The sequence below is a fragment of the Pogoniulus pusillus genome, chromosome 6, assembly GCF_015220805.1.
Source record: "Pogoniulus pusillus isolate bPogPus1 chromosome 6, bPogPus1.pri, whole genome shotgun sequence".
Taxonomy (NCBI): domain Eukaryota; kingdom Metazoa; phylum Chordata; class Aves; order Piciformes; family Lybiidae; genus Pogoniulus; species Pogoniulus pusillus.
Window position 1 is genome coordinate 38,530,335 of NC_087269.1, and position 14,404 is coordinate 38,544,738.

Consider the following 14,404-nt stretch of genomic DNA (forward strand, 5'->3'; position numbering starts at 1 on the left):
AATCTTCATCTATAGAATCATAGAATCAAACAGGTTGGAAGAGACCTCCAAGGTCATCCAGTCCAACCTAGCACCCAGCCCTAGCCAGTCAACTAGACCAAGGCACTAAGTGCCTCATCCAGGCTTTGCTTGAACACCTCCGGGGATGGTGACTCCACCACCTCCCTGGGCAGCCCATTCCAATGCCAATCACTCTCTCTGGGAAGAACTTCCTCCTAACATCCAGCCTAGACTTCCCCCAGCACAACTTGAGACTGTGTCCCCTTGTTCTGTTGCTGGTTGCCTGGGAGAAGACACCAACCCCCACCTGGCTACAGCCTCCCTTCAGGTAGTTGTAGAGAGCAATGAGGTCACCCCTGAGCCTGCTCTTCTCCAGGCTGTACACCCCCAGGTCCCTCAGCCTCTCCTCATAGGATTTGTGTTCCAGGCCTCTCACCAGCTTTGTCACCCTTCTCTGGACACATTCCTGCACCTCAACATCTTTCTTGAATTGAGTGGCCTAGAATCCAAATTAAGTTAGTGGGAGCTACTTGGCATGCTAATTCTTCTGTCCCTTTGCAACTGGAAATCCTTCTGTCTTCTTCCTCTGATATTTTCTGATGACATAAATTTTGCTTGTCCTGGGCTGACATCAGTATTACCACTTACTATAGGCTGAAACAGTTTTAATTTCTTAACGTGTTCTACTTACTGTGTTGTATACGTAGCCCTGTTTAAAAGAGTAGAGGAGCTGGCATTTTGCTGGGTTTGGTCCCTGCTGTAACAGAATAAATGTACATTCTTATTGTATACTAACATATTTTTCCTTTCTAATATCTGGACCACAGTGACATTTTCTGTTCACATGTATATTCATGTAGCATTTGGCTGTGTCATCGGGCTGGAAGTACAGGCGGGTTTGTTTTCTTGGGGCAATACACAATGCTGTTCATAGAATCAACCAGGTTGGAAGAGACCTCCAAGATCAGCCAGTGCAACCTATCCCCCAGCCCTATCCAGTCAACTAGACCATGGCACTAAGTGCCTAATCGAGGCTTTTCCCAAACACCTCCAGGGACAGTGCCTCTACCACCTCCCCGGGCAGCCCATTCCAGTGTCCAATGACTCTCTCAGTGAAGAACTTTCTCCTCACATCCAGCCTAGACTTTCCCCTGGCGTTTTGAAAGGAGAAGGTATGGGCTGGGAGAAGGCACTTGTGCCTATTCAGAGTGACATTGTGCAGTTGTTTTGGGAGGTGGAAGATGTGCAGTACTAATCCAATGACTAAACCAAAGGTAGACTGACAATGTTTTGTTTGCCTCTTAGAGGGGCTTCTGCTGAGGATGACTTATGCAGATACTTGGTATTCTGGAAACGTACTTTGATTAGGGGACAGAGAGGTATCCTTCCCTGATGCTGGTTTGGGTGAGGCAGGACAAGCTTGGACTTCTGGGTTTGTGGGCAATTCTCAGTGAATAGCAAGATGGGTTTTGCTTTGCTTACTGGTGCCCCATTGTAGCGGTTAGCATTTACTAGCAGGGGGTTTTTGCAGGGGAACTCCAGTCATGATTTCCTTGTTAGAAGTTTCCCTTGAAGGAAACTGAAGAATGGGGTGCTGGCTCTTTAAGGTTGGTAAAAGAGAACAAGCTTGCCTTATGTTTTCCCTTATTTATCAGTGAATGCTGAACTGACACAATTTGAAGAGTGGGGTGTGGAATTTGGGGACGAGACCATTTGCAGTTGGAATTTTATGATATGATCTGTACCCGAGCTCTCCATCACTTGGAAGCAACCAAGCAATTTGGGCTCCACGAGTTATTAAGCAGGCAGCTTTCTACCAAATTAGCTTAGTTTGCAACTGTTTGCCTTGCTTTGGGTCTTGTTTTCTTTTCAGTTTATGCAGTGTGAGCAAAGAAGCTAGAAACATTACTGCTGGAGGAGTCACGGCCCTGTAGATATGACTCTGCTGGTGGCTGACTAATTTAATTTTGGCATCTTCTTCTAAACACACAACTGGTGTGTACAACAAATTAAAAAGGAGGAATCAGGCTTCCTTGGCTGAGATTTCAGTGCTGACATTTCAAAAGCAGGCTGCTGTTCTGAAGGCCTTTCAGAGTTCGTTCGTGATAGCAAGTATTGTAGGAGGGCTCTGCAGTGTCAGAGGCGTGCTAGAAGTATGTTGTCATCCCGTGGTCGTGGCTGACCTTAGAAATAAACCTCTTTGTTCTGAACACAGTTATGGAGTGTGAGCAGAAGTAAATATTCTCCATGATACAACATCTTTTCTGTTTTCCAGTTGATCTCTTGGGACTTCTGAAATGGCGATCCAACACCAACCTGCTGCAGCAGAATCTGAAGCAGCTGATGAAGGTTGATGGTGGTGAAGTTGTGAAGGTAACTAGTTAATTTCGTCAAATTTGGCGTCGTGCTGAATGCCATATTTTGAGGTGTTCCTATCTTTTGGCTTGTTTCACAACTCCCAACCTCACTGCAGGCGCTGACACCTGGAATTGTAACTGTGTATCTCTTAGCCATCATGATGTTAGTGCCCTTCTGCTTACCCTCAAAGAACATTTCAGATTTGAGGTCTGGTGAAAACAGCCATAAAATGCAAATTTCTGGGAATATAGGGTGTGTGTTTTCTAGCATTTCAATGAATTTTTATATGCAGACACGTGAGGGCAAAGGATGTTTTTCTTTACGAGGTTAGAAGGTCTTGGGATTCTTACATGGTGATATTAAATGTATTTTTAATATACAGATGTGGAATGCAACCCTACTGTGTGCTGCTGCTGATTGTTTTTACAGAAGTTTTTTTTTTCTCTTGCAAATATTCAGTTTGAGTCAAGTTATTTACCCTTACCAAGGCCACTGAGAGATTGTGGAGACCTACATAAAGGCAGATTTAGCTGTGGAAAGGAGTAGGATTGGATTCTATCAAACATGTTGCAATAAATCACGTCTAAGTCTCACTGGGGACAGATGACCCTTAGGGGCCTGTAGTGTTGTTTCTTCCTACAGTGTATTTTAACTTGGTTAATAGAAGCATAATGCATACCTCATCTTGAAGTAGTTTGAAACATCTGAGCATGCTGATATTTATCCTTTATTTAATAGGGTAACAGCAGTATCTCATAGGATTTGTTTTTCAGGAAGGTTCTACCTGCTACTGTTTTGTTGTGCATCGTTTAATGGCTAAAAACTTAATGTAGATACTCACTTCGGCCAAGTGTAGTCATAGTAGTTCATTTTTCATTTCCCCTTTTCTCATGAAATTAGCCACCCTGCTGCATTGGGATCTGAGCAGGATGAATTTATGGATGGGACAGAATGTTTAACATTTCTGTCCTCGTTTTAATTCTTTTCCTTAGAAGACCAGCGTTTGTTACCCATCTCTTTACAGCAGTGCTCAGAAAATCCTTGTGTATGCTGCTCAGTTGCAAATTCATAGGATCTAGTTTGTAACTATTCCTTTCTATTCTTTCAGCTTTTTTTTGTGTTTTTAAATGTTACAGTTCATGTATGTTTTAAAAAGTCCATTGTGATAAAGCATTATTTTTCTGTTGGACTATTTGTACTGTTTAACTCCAGTGAAATGCCTCTGCTTACTGGTATTTGTGTAGGCATCATCCAAGTGGCTCATTCTGTGATTGACTGTTTCAATCTGGAAACTAAATGTCATCTCCCTTTAACAGAGGCTCTGACTCTTTGCGTAGACTCCATAGGATATGAGAATGTAAACTAACACTCTGGAAATTATTCATGCTAGCTCCCTACCTGGAAAATATTTTCATGCCACTTTACACAACAAAAGCATCTGTTTTGTGTTTTTCTTGTTGTTCTGAGAAGTCCATGTCAACAGCTTCAACGTGGTTAAAGTCAATATATGATGCCTGAATGTGAAATGGAGACTTGATTGGTCATGATATGGCCTTCTGACCATCCTTGGGTTTTGAAAACACTTAACCAGGCTGTTTGAGGTCTAAGTACTACTTCTCTTCAAACCAAGATAGCAAAGTCTGTTCAAGCTCAAACTTCTGCTTTACTCTGTTTTTTTCCTGCCAGCCATTGGTTAAATGTACTTTATTTAACTTTGTTCTTAAATTGAGTGAATGCCATTGACAAGGCTTTAATTTCTTTCCCCTCTCCAAATCCTGTAGTGAAATTATGAGCTGGATCTTCCCCAGAGCTGAAGTCCCAAAACCAGCTGCATGTTTGGCATCAGGTGGTTTTTTTATCTTCAGAGATTAGTAGCACAAGCTGTGGGTCTGCGTTACAGAATCATAGAATCAATCAGGTTGGAAGAGACCTCCAAGATGATCCAGTCCAACCTATCCCCCAGCCCTATCCAGTCAACTAGACCACGGCACTAAGTGCCTCAGCCAGTCTTTGCTTGAAGACTCCCAGGGACGGTGCCTCCACCACCTCCCTGGGCAGCCCATTCCAATGCCAATCACCCTCTCTGTGAAGAACTTCCTCCTAACATCCAGCCTATACCTACCCTGGCACAACTTGAGACTGTGTCCCCTTGTTCTATTGCTGGTTGCCTGGGAGAAGAGACCAACCTCCACCTGGCTGCAATGCCCCTTCAGGTAGTTGTAGACAGTAATAAGATCACTCCTGAGCCTCCTCTTCTCCAGGCTAAACAGGCCCAGCTCCTTCAGCCTCTCCTCATAGGATTTGTGCTCCAGGCCCCTCACCAGCTTTGTTGCCCTTCTCTGGACGTGTTCCAGCACCTCAACATCCTTCTTGAATTGAGGGGCCCAGAACTGGACACAGTACTCAAGGTGTGGTCTGACCAGTGCTGAGTACAGGGGAAGAATAACTTGTTTGAGGAAGTTTGGCATTTAGTGTGCTGGTAAAAGAGGGTTAATTCATGAGATGTAACTTCAGGGTTTAGTAGATAGTGTGGGCAACTCATGTTTGATCTAGGGTCTCACTGCATAGATAATTGGTTTTCTTTTATTATTAAGGGAGCACAGTGTGAGTCAAGCTGGTTTTCCATTGCTTCCACAGTGTTTAGAATATCTTTGTTGTAGTCTTGGGAATCATAGGATGATAGAATAGTTTAGGTTGGAAAATACCTTTGAGGTCGTCATGTCCAATTGTAAACCCAGCGCTTCCAAATCCACCACTAAACCATATCCCTAAGAGCCTTTTCTTAGTGTCTTGTTCTTCCCCAACTGTGTCTTGTTTCATCTACAAGCCAAAAAAAACCAGCAATGAACACTAGAAATAAACAAAACCCCAAGCCAACAAACATCTTTACTTCATTTAAGACAGACATGCTGGAACAATCCGTGTTGAACCCCTTCTCTCTCAACCAAACCAAATACACCCTGAGGCCATGATCCATCCTCATTCTGCCTTGGAGGAGTCCACGTTGTTTTGGGTTAGCTGGTGGAAGAAACTGCTCTGGCACAGAATTGTAGCCCTATAAAACTGAATGTGTTGATGAGTATCTCTGGGCAGTGCATGGATTACTTGTCACTGTGAAGAAATATTGTAATTATAAGTCTGTGAAACAGCTTTTATCCCTCTGCTTGATTCGAATACCCTGAGACTAATCTGCTTTTTACTTCCATGTTGCACAGACCAGGGTGTCCAGCCAACTGGCTAGTGAAGACCCATCCTCTCTTACAGTGGCAGAGGCGTGTAGGTTTTGGGTTGGGGCAGGAGGTTGTGTGCTCTGTCTCCCATGCCTGCATGTGAAATCGTGGATCTGAGTTTCTGCAGCCATGAAAAACAGCGTGCTGTGCGCTTCTCAGTGCCCAGCTTCAAATTGCTGAGGCTGACTTGGTTTATTTGGCATGAGACTCAGTTGCTTGTCTGCTTTGTGCTCTGAAATGTCAAGTTTTCAGAACCTGCATGATCCTGGTGACTGTTGAAACTGAGTTTTGGAACATTTCTGTCCGTTTACTACAGCAGATAAAACTCTTTGTTCAGGTGTATCGAGTGTGTTTTCTGACTTGTTTCTGATCGGAGTGACGCAGAGTTAATCAACTGAACTAAACCAATTTGCTGAAAAAAGTTAATTTTTCCTCTTTTGGCTAACTTTTAAAATGTCTTTACTTGGTAAAATGTATAATTGGAAGCAAATAAGCCTGTAGAAACCTGTGACCTCTGGATTTTTTTTTTTCCTGTAACATGTGATGATTTCTGTATTTGTTTGTAGTTTCTTCAAGATACATTGGATGCACTTTTTAACATAATGATGGAGAACTCAGAGAGTGAGACATTTGACACGTTAGTCTTTGATGCTCTGGTAAGTTTGCATTGTGGATGGAATAAAAGTGTTCATTCTGGAGAAAAGGAGACAGAGGGTACACCTTGCTCTCTCTAAGAAGGTTGGAGTCAGATGGAGGTTGTCTCCTCTCCCATCTAAGAAGGGCTGGGATGAGAATAAGCAGTCTGAACTTCTACCAAGTGATGTTTAGGTTGGACATTAGAAGTAATTACTTCTCTGAAAAGCTTGTCAGGCCCTGGAAGAGGCTACCCAGGGAAGTGGTGGCGTTCCCATCCCTGCAGGGTTTTAAAAGCTGTGTGGATGTGGTGCTGAAGGGCATGGGTTAGTAGTGAACTTAGTAGCACTGGGTTAATGGTTGGGTTTGACAGTCTTAAAGATCTTCTGTAGCCTGAATGTTTCTGTCATTCTATACTAAAATGCTGGAGTGAATATCAGTAATGAACAAGGTCTAGTAGTTGTTAGTTATTGACTGGATTGTTGTTAGTATATGACTGGCTAGGGCTGGGTGCTAGGTTGGACTGGATGATTTTGGAGGTCTCTTCCAACCTGGTTGATTCTGTGATTATTTAATGAAAAAGTCATGGAAAGTTTTCATGATGTTTAACGGTCCTGTTGAACTTGATCAAAACAGGATCAGATCCTGTCATCCTTCCAGAAAAGTAATCAAGCCAAATCATTTGAGTAGGCTGACAGCAGAATTTAGGACAGAAACAAAGTTCTTTGCTTGCAGTGGAAATCTTTTAGCAGGAAATGCTTCCCAAGAAAGGAGAATATTAATATACTGAGAGGACAATTACAAACAGAAGTCTGTGTGTGTTTCATGTGGTTTATCTGAAAATAAACTTTGAGTATACCAACTGAAAGACTGTTATGAGGACAATACAATAATTACACTGTTTGGATTCTTTAGGTATTCATCATTGGACTGATTGCTGATAGAAAATTTCAACATTTTAATCCTGTTTTGGAAACATACATCAAGAAGCATTTCAGTGCTACGTTGGCCTACACGTAAGTCTTACAGTTTTCTTTCTCTCATGGGGCTTATGCAGTGTTTCCAGATAACATTTTTTGGGTTAGGAGTTTTTTTCATAGAGCTTGGGAGAATGGGAGGTTATTGAAGTCTGAAGGTAGTATATCTTCCTGCATTGAAATAGTATCAGTTTGGCATTGGAATGGGCTGCCCAGGGAGGTGGTGGAGTCACTCTCCCTGTAGATGTTCCAATAAAGATTGGATGCCAAAGACTTAGTGCCATGGTCTAGTTGACTGGACAGTGCTGGGTGCTAGGTTGGCCTGGATGATCTTGGAGGTCTCTTCTAACCTGGATGATTCTATGCATCTATGGCAAGAGGGAACAATTCTTAAAACATTTGGCCATTTGCAAGGAGAAAGTCTTGAATTTGTTGTACTGAAGGAGGAGATTATTTGACTATTTCAAGAATTATTTTCTAATGAAAATACTCATAGGCAGTTCTGTCATACTTGAGAAAGAAATCATGTCCCTTTAAGATGCTTCAAATAGGTTTGGTACATTAAATTGATTGTCTGCTCTTCATTATCTGCATTACCATCACTTGGGGGAGAAAGCAGTGAAGAACAAAATGAAGGTCCATTATTTGTACTCTTCAATATTTCTTGACAGTTGAGATCTTTCTTGCTGCTTCAGACTGTTAGTGTTGGAAGAAAAGTATGTAATGGATATCTTTGCAGTGCTGGGATGAAAACAAATTCAAACTGTGCAGCCTGCTGTGCACTTTGCTGTTCTTGAGTCTCTATTATGTGACCAGATAGTATTTGAGAAGCCTTGATTTAAAATAGTGAGGAGTTAGAGCTTTAGTCACAACTTCTACATTACCATCACAGAGCTACAGCCACTGTTGCAACCTCTATGTGAAACAAATAAAAGATGAAGCATTCTCCAGCATTCAGTTTACAGGAATCTTGGAGTGGTTTTGGTTTGAAAGGACCTTCAAAGGTCATCTAGTCCAGCCCTTTCTGCAATCAGCAGGGACATCTGCAGCTGGAATAGGTTACTCAGAGCCCTGAACAGCCTGATCTGGAATGTTTCCAACAAGAGCTGGTGGTGATAGGCATGGAAAGCATTCTTCCCTTCCTTAAAGGCAGGGAGGCAGAAGCAGGTTTAAACTTGAGGAGGTGAAACCTGGTTTGTGTCCATGGACATGGCAGATCCCTGCCCTCTCCCCACCTTGCACAAGGGTTTTTTTTGTAGAGAGAGGTGTATTGACAATTTGATTACTTCACATTCTTAGGCTACTTACTCCAAACAAATGCTTGTATATCAAGATACCTATCTGCTCAGTGTTATTTTTGTTAGTGGTACATAATGTTGTACTCGGTTATGTACAGTGGGAATGTTGAAGCATGCAGTGCAGCTAGGATGATTTAAAATGGAATTGCTTGTGGTTGCACTGAAATTGCAATTTATATTCATTGAAAGGGAGGCAGTTGGAATGATATTATCTTTCAAAACATTTCTCTTTCGAGTTTGATAGACTTCAAAATGTGGAATAAGGGAATTTCCAGCTGGTGTTACCTACTCTTTTGAGAAACACTTCAAAAATTCTATCCCCAGAATGTATGGGAAATTTATGTCAAGGGGAAGCCTCATTTAATGAATAACTTTTAATTTGTTCTTTAATTCTAACAATACTTATTATATTTATTTTTATTACCTGTATCTTGACCTCAATCTGAATATCCCTAAGTATCCAATAGCAAATAAGTCCTACCAAGGTTTATTTTTGTGTCAAATGGAGTTAGTTTGTATTGTAATTTGTCAATTATAGGCTGCAGCTACTTGCCAGCAAAAATAAGAATGTAATGGATTCTTTAGTTGGTTTTGCAGCTTGGTAGGTACTGGTTAGGCACATCATTTTCCTGTAAACTTAGAAGTTGAAATTCTCTGTGAGCATCATTGTAATCTGTGTGCTTGCTTTTTTTTGTGTGTGTGTGTTTACACAGAAAACTGACTAAAGTTTTAAAAACCTATGTGGATAATGCTGAGAAATGTGGTATCACTGATCAGCTCTTTAAAGCTATGAAAGCTCTGGAGTACATCTTCAAGTTCATTGTCCGGTCCAGGATTCTATTCAATCAGTAAGTAATGCAAATGCTTAAACCTGTGATTTCCATTGCCAGTGATGTTCAAAAAGTGCCAAAATTCTACCACCATGTGTTGAAGTTGCTCAATATTGCACTGTTATAGAAATAGTTGAGTTGTTAGAGCTTAATTCCCTAGGAAATTATCTTTAACTGACTTAGAACTTGATTTCTGTTCCCTAGAGGAAATCAACCAAGGTTTCCTTGAGAGATGTGCTTCTAGAGTAGCATTGTATTCGTGAATCATGACATATTGAAGCTCTCTATAGTTTAAGTCTCTGAACAGATAAAGCTTGCTGCTCTTCTGGGATAGTTTTTGTTGCTGACTGCCTAGTACCATGACTGAAAGTAGCTATAGGCTGTCCTGTTCTCATCCACCTTTGCTGGTGGCTTTCCCCTGCTGGCTGCAGAAATCTAGGCAGACTAAAATATTGAAAGTTCTGCAACAGAGCCAAGGGAACAGTTTCTCTTGGATGGGAGACGTGGTGTTTGTCCTTCTGGGATGCTTGCAGGGCTCAAGCTGGGGAAGAGCTGAAACCACAGCTCTGCAGAAAGTTTTATTTATGAAGCAGACATGGAGAGTGAAGAGTCAGGGTAGATGGATGGTGAGGAAGAAAAGGATTGAAGTGCAATATTTTTGACACGCTGCCTTGAAAAATAAACCCATAACTGTTCTTTGAGTTTAACTGCTTAAAGCTTCCCAGACCCCCCCATCTCTGAGCAGACAAACTGGTAGCTGGCTGGTTACTGTTTGCAGGGCTTTACAGCCTCAATTCCTTTCAGTGAGTGAAACTGTAAAATGAAGAGAAAGAAAGAAGCTGCAGAAATCTTCTTGAGTGGTTGGGATGGTTTGGGTGTTCCCTGCCCCCCCACACTTTAGAAGGTACCCAGACTAGTCTCATCTGACTCTGGGAATATAAATTAAGCTATTTATTTACAGCTAGCACAATATGCTAGCAGATATTTACAATATATACAGTTATAGACAGAAATATACAAGGTAAAAGGTGTAATACAGAAACACAACAGCCCTCCCAGAAACCTGAGTCCCCAGGAGGGGCTCTCAACCACCCCTGCACCTTCCCCCTGCCCCTCTCAACCTTACCTCAGTCCCAAGGAAGAATGGAGGTTCAGCCAAAAGGTTAAGAAGGAAAGGTGAGTGGAAGGTGTGTTAGAGAGCTCAGTCAGAAGCCCAGCCAGAGTGAGACAAAAATGGTGAGAGTGTTATCTAATGTTTTCATTTCTTCTTCAGCAAGACTCTGAGGGGAGTAGTTATCACCATTGTTTTCCTTTCACAGCCTGTAATCTAGTTCTTCTCACCAAAACATTCTAGCTTGCTTCAAACTAGCACAGTGGTAGTATTTTTGATAGGAGTTTCCTACGGAAGGTCTTTCTGCACCAGTGTGGCAGATGCCTACCTGACCACCTACCTGACCTCCCACCTGGTGAACTGCAGAGACTCAGTGGAGCTGTCTAGAGTGGACACTCATCCATCAAGTCAAGCATAAATAATTACTCTAAGTTAACTTGGAAGTCACAGTATCCCAGTATCACCAAGGTTGGAAGAGACCTCACAGATCATCAAGTCCAACCCTTTACCACAGAGCTCAAGGCTAGACCATGGCACCAAGTGCCACGTCCAGTCCTGCCTTGAACAGCTCCAGGGACGGCGATCCCACCACCTCCCCAGGCAGCCCATTCCAGTGTCCAGTGACTTTCTCAGTGAAGAACTTTCTTCTCACCTCGAGCCTAAATTTCCCCATCTTGTACATGACACATTAAAAACCTATAAACCAAGCTGATGTATTCCTCCTCACTTAGATTCAATCCTTACTACTTGTTAGCGATGGAAACAACCTTATTCCAAGGGATTTATGTAGAGGTCTGAAGTTATCCAGCTCCACCAACCTTTCTCTAATTTAGGAGATTGTAATTTATTTCTGTAGAAACCTTGCTGGGAGATTGATAAAATATTTAGTGTCACTTACACAATTGCAGGTCCCACAAATCACTTCAAAACAGGAGGGAAAAAAAAAAAGAAAGAAAAAAATTATGCCTGGCTGCAGATTAGATTTACAGACACTGTGACCCTCTAGTATTGGCTGTTGGATTCCCTGTGCTAAGCACAAATTCACTTCTTCAGTGATGGGGAAGACACAGCTCTCAATGACAAGGGATTAATCAGCAAAGCTGCTGAACATTGAATGACACCGTGATTTGTTCTGCCGTAAGACTTAAATCCTGCCTGAGGTGTGTGATTTGAAGTGATTATAAAGCAGAAGCACAGCAGCATTCTGAAGTAATTGTTAGTGGTTTGGTGAGAAATTGCAGCGAGCAAGCAGAGTCTTTTATTAAGAAGTATGACTTATTTTTAACTTGAGTTAATATGGTGGTTAAGTGAATAGATGGAGCCTTTTAGTGATGTCATAGCAGCCGAGCTTCAGTCCTGGATACATCCATAGTAGCCCAGTTGAGGTAGTTAAAGCCTGGTGGCAAATCTGTTTGAACCTATCAAGGATTATAATGGCAAAATATTACAAATGGACTTTAGAAATGCTTTTATTTGTTTTGCTCAGTAATGATCCCAGTGGGTTATGCTGCATCTACAACAACCTTAAATTGTGAAGGCAGTGCTAGGAGGGTCAACTTGCTCTTTTTTTTCCATAGCTGCAGTGTTTCTGTTGCATTATAAGCTGTATTAAATAAATACATGTTAATACCCAACAGCAGGAACACATTTGTGACTAACTTGTTTATTTTTATTACAATTTCCTTTTTGAAAGGCAAAGCTTTTTGTCTGGAGCAGTTTGATTTATTGGACTGTCAAGTTTAGTTACTCTGTATATTGGTATTAGTTTCACCTCTCTAATCTGTTCAGGGGGACGCTGAAATCCATTACTGAAGTTGGGAGTTAACAGGTAATTTGTCCTGTGTTACCCCCAGTTTTAGCCTAAAAGGGGAATAGAAGTTTGCACAGCAAAATAACAGGATTTAATTTTTTTCTGTAGCATTCCTTTCCCCTGTGTACTGCTTAAATAGCTTTTTTTTTAATATCTGGGGCTCCCAAAGCTTTCTGAACACAGCATTAAAAATGATACACACTGGTTTGAGTAAAACAGCAAGAACATTCTGAGCTCTAGGCTTACCTTCAGATAAGCTTCTTTCTTTCTGTGGTGGTCCATTGAGGCCTTGAGAGACCTGTTCCAGTGGGAGGTGTCCTTGCCTCTGGTGGGGGATTGGAACTGGATGATCTTTGAGGTCCCTTCCAACCTAAACCATTCTATGACTCAAAGGCAAGGAAATCATACTGGGACAGCACATGGAAAAATTCTGGGTGTAGTGCTCTTCTTCAGCTGCAGACCACATTCAAGACCACCTTACTGAATTTAAATCCAGAAGAAAATAGAGAAAAAAAAAGAGAAGTTAACTCTTTCCAGGAGCTGATCTAATGGGGCTCGGTGCAAAAGGTTTAGGTAACCTCAGGAACATAATGGAATCAAGGTGGGCTTCAGAAGCCTAATGGCTGTTTTATGAGGCTCTTGGAGGCCATCAAAGGTAATGGGGTAAACATGAGGCTTTAGCTGGACTCACCTGACTCCTGGTAAGGTTTGACCTGGATGCCAGATTTCTCCTGGGCTTCTTTTGAGCATGTTTAACTTCCTTTTTTTCGGTCCATGTTAAGTTTCTGTAACTGAAGTTCAAAAAGTGTATTTGCAACAGCCTTTAAGTGGCCAAGTTATAGCCCAAGAGAGTGAAAAAGACATTATTTTAAAAGGATTTACCTGGATCAAGTAGTCTTCTCTCTTCCCTTTCCATTCCTTAGTGTGAATTATCTTGCTCTACACCTGAAACAGAGATAACTTTGCTTCTAAAATATTCAGGAGACTTCCAAGAACTTCCTGTGCTGTAGGAACCGCTGAACCAAGTTGTTTGGCTTGGCTGTGTATCTTTTGCCTTTGGGTGTTGTTCAGGCATCTCAGGGCAGTTTTTATCCCCTTGAAAGCGTCTGGCAGAGAGAGAAAGAGCAAAGGGATCCCTGTGGGGAGAGAAGTTCTGGCTAATTTTGCCCAGAGGCACAAGCATCTGCCCTGAGAACTTGAGCTGGAGATTAGTCGTCCTGCTGTGGCAGCTGTATTGACTGTATGGGAAATGGAACCTTAACTAGTTTAGTGTCAGTGAGCCAGAAATTAAAGTGGAAATGCATTTTCACTTGGGCACAAACTTCCCATGGAAAAAATAAATGAAAAGCAGAAAATTAGCCATGGGTGGGTTGGTAGGTTTTTTGTTTAGTTTACTTTGCTTTACTGAGTTTAAGGTCGCTCACCTTGAGCCACTGGGTAGATTTTAATGATTGCTGGCAAGTTGTCTGGATGTTTTTTGGCTTCCTCATCAGAGAGCTGCTTGGCATCGGTCCTCCCAGACATCTGCTAGCTCTTGTGCAGAGTGAAGAGACTCTAGCCCACTGCTTGCGTGGGCACGTGGAACTGGGTCACTGCTGAGGGATTCACCGTGACTTGAAGGCGTAAACAACAATACTGACTGTGGCATAATGCATAGGAAGCTTTAAAAAGAAAAGTCTGCTCTTCCTGCTGGCCCAGCCTAGGCAGTCTATCTTGGTGCTAGTCGTGGGTTTTGGTTGTGTTTTTTTATGTGAAAGAGAACTCTTGGTTGAGTGAAGAAACTTGCATAAAATGTTGAGCTTATAGGAATAAAAAAAAAGAAAAAGAATGCCTGAGTTATCTGTTACTTGAAGGGAGCTTTTAAAATGTGCTTCAGTTTTAGTTGGATCATGCTAATGAAAGCTAATTACTTTTCAGACTTTATGAAAACAAAGGAGAAGCAGACTTCAGGGAGTCTCTGCTGCAGCTCTTTAAGTCCATCAATGAGATGATGAGCAGCATCTCTGATCAAACTGTCATAGTGAAGGTATGTACTTTACAGGTCTCCATCTTGACTTGACTTTTGCATCCCAAACCAATTAGCTGATGAAGTATGTGCATGTATTTGTCCCCAGAGGCATATTTTACATCAAACATGGTTAATAATTAATGTTTCTA

General features: G+C 41.8%; 1 protein-coding gene across 4 annotated transcripts in view; it reads left to right on the plus strand.

Annotated features, from left to right (window-relative positions):
• The window catches only part of DOCK1 (dedicator of cytokinesis 1), a 433,046-nt gene that overhangs the window by 75,495 nt on the left and 343,147 nt on the right, over window positions 1-14,404 (plus strand). For all 4 annotated transcript variants that reach the window (XM_064145308.1, XM_064145312.1, XM_064145309.1 and 1 more), the window contains exons 19-23: window positions 2,276-2,373; window positions 6,155-6,244; window positions 7,137-7,237; window positions 9,210-9,344; window positions 14,165-14,273. In XM_064145308.1, coding sequence (XP_064001378.1) covers window positions 2,276-2,373; window positions 6,155-6,244; window positions 7,137-7,237; window positions 9,210-9,344; window positions 14,165-14,273 — 533 coding nt within the window. The remainder of the gene's footprint in view (window positions 1-2,275; window positions 2,374-6,154; window positions 6,245-7,136; window positions 7,238-9,209; window positions 9,345-14,164; window positions 14,274-14,404) is intronic.